General features: G+C 39.0%; 1 protein-coding gene across 2 annotated transcripts in view; it reads right to left on the bottom strand.

The window, feature by feature from the left end:
• LOC137975804 (diphosphoinositol polyphosphate phosphohydrolase 1-like) overlaps positions 1–505 on the bottom strand; it is a 46,158-nt gene extending 45,653 nt beyond the window's left edge. Inside the window, exon 1 of one of the 2 annotated variants that reach the window (XM_068822998.1) lies at positions 2–505. In XM_068822998.1, coding sequence (XP_068679099.1) covers positions 2–106 — 105 coding nt within the window. In that variant the 5' untranslated portion in view covers positions 107–505. The remainder of the gene's footprint in view (position 1) is intronic. The other variant, XM_068822996.1, reaches the window with a different exon arrangement.
• Positions 506–2,500: the final 1,995 nt, after the last annotated feature.

Genomic DNA, 2,500 nt, shown 5'->3' on the forward strand with positions numbered 1-2,500 from the left:
CCTCTTTTTCGCTGTCTGTTTTGAAGCATAAACACCCTGCTCTTCGCGTGTACCCTTCAGAGTCATAAGTGCGGTCTTTCTTCGCGGAATCCCTCTTTTCTTTCATTGCAGCCAAGGGAGAGCTGAACCTCGTGCAACGAATGGATGGAATAGAAAAAGCTTAAATTGTGCTTCAATGCGCTTTAACGAAGCACGTAGTCCGCAAATGAGCGGACCAATGGGATACAGTGAAATATGATCTCAGTAACTATCAAATCATAACATTTATCTTTATTGCGAAATAAACAAAATGCAAAAAAGAAGCCCATTAACATTTTTTAGGTCATTGAATGAAGCCACAGTCGAATACTTTTTGTGTAGCTTTGTTTAACAGGTCCACATTTTTCAACATCACTGTTGCGCGCAACATGCTGCGTCTATTAGGCTACCCTGCTGCGACGAGCTGCGCGATTAATTGGGCTCAAACCTTCCATGCAACGTGTTGCAACATTTCAATTGTCAGGCAAAATTGTATCTTGTTGTGTGTAATTGACCTTCTTGCACAAATAGATTGCACCGATTACGATGGTAGCGGTCAGTTTTCAGTGGAATGAAATTCGAGGACGTTCGGAAGTTTGGCCGGTTCAGGATAAAACAAACGGAAAGTGGAGATAAATGACCAACTTAGGAACAGAAAGGTTTACTGATGCTTTCGTATGTTTACGGGAGGTCAGTAGCTAAGGCGAAGAAATCTTGACAAGATGCCTGGGCTTACATCGACAAAGGCCACATGTTTTTTTTGTAATTTGACCGCCCACTTCGTAGAAAGTTGCGACACCGTGCATAATGCTGCGCCTATTTGACCCTGTCTTGGTTTTCTAACATCATTTGAAAACAATAATTCGAGTCTTTTGAAGGACGCAACCTTCTTTTCAGCTCTTAATTACACAACACACAAGTCAACATTCTTCCCATTGTAGTTCGACTTCCACAGAACAAATTATGGCAGAGGCATGAGACAATTTAGATTTGCTTTGACAGATAATTTTCAAGTGTTAACTGTATTGAGCTCACATCTTTCCAAGGGAGACGTTATATTATTATTTTTTCACGCATCAAATAACAAATAACACTTTTCACTTAGGGAAAGCATTGAGGTTGTTATAAACTCTGAGTGTGTTCTGCAATTGGTCGCTCACGAAAGACACTCTGGATGTGGACTAGCCTGTTCCAGCAGAGTCAACTCTGGGTCCAGGCTAATTGAATAATTTCACAATTATCGCACTTTTAGGTGTCAAATACGTCAATAACTATATCCCACTGTATGATTTTCATATGATACAGCCGTTTGATTGAAGTACGTTTCGGTATTGACAGTTTTATAACACGGCACTTCAAATTAAACATTGCCACATCGTCTCAGTTAGTGGAGGTCACTTGTTTGATCATTGTTTCTCGTTCTTTCACATGCAAATCGTAATTACAAAGGTCAGTTTGAGTAATATTGCGTAAATGGTGCTTTTTGACTTGCCACGCGTGTTATGAAGATGTAATGGAGAACCATATTGGTCAATTGCAACTTTTGGCTCTGTTTTGCGATGTTACAAGTGACGTATGTAATTGATTCAAGTTATATTCTTTGGCTTTCGGAAGGTGTAACTTCAGCGATTTTACATTTAAACATTTATCTTCACATTACGAAATAATAATATTCACTAAACGTCTCAAGCTTATCTAGCAGGGAATTAGAACTCTAATGCTCCGCAGAGTGAAAAGCCAACAAATTCAATCGACAAGACGCCAAACAGAGGCAAGTTGGTGGTGAGGGGAGAATTGCTTTTACTGCTGTTTTACTACGGCGCCATGCAGCTATGCTAACCTTATCGTTCCGTCTCTGTGAAAGGTCAAAAGGCTTGATCTAAAAATCCCAAATCTCGATCAGTGGCATTTTTAATTCAGTTCCATGTCTTCAACTTTCAAAGCTTCTAATATGCTTTTGGATGGATCGAGGCCTAGCGTGTGCCAAAACGTAGACGCGTTCACAAGGCGGCGTTTTTTTTCACGATTTGCGCGAGGAAATCATTATCTAACAACAAAAAATTCACTACGACCTGTCGCTTTCATAGCGTGATTCGGACCCTCGCTTTTAGAGGCCGTGGATATTTCCTCAAATCCTTTTAAATTCAAAATTCTTGGTATACACTCTTTTTTTATAAGAACCTTTTTTATCAGAACGTTGAGGCTGAGATTAACCAAAATTTTAAGAACATATTAAGAAAATTCCTTAGGCTGAGCGTGGATTAAGAACGCTAATATTGTGTCCATTTGTATTTTAAATGAATTCAGCATTAAGTAAAGGAAAACAAACGCAATTAACCCAAATACTTAGGGAATATTTTGTATATCACAACAACGGTTTTCTTATTTATGATCATTCCAAAATAACTTCAACACCTGATCAGTCATCAGGTGAAACAAAGTCTGATTTATCATCAAGGAAGTTGACCTTGCATTCTTTCAG

Source organism: Montipora foliosa, chromosome 11 (assembly GCF_036669935.1).
Source record: "Montipora foliosa isolate CH-2021 chromosome 11, ASM3666993v2, whole genome shotgun sequence".
Lineage (NCBI taxonomy): Eukaryota > Metazoa > Cnidaria > Anthozoa > Scleractinia > Acroporidae > Montipora > Montipora foliosa.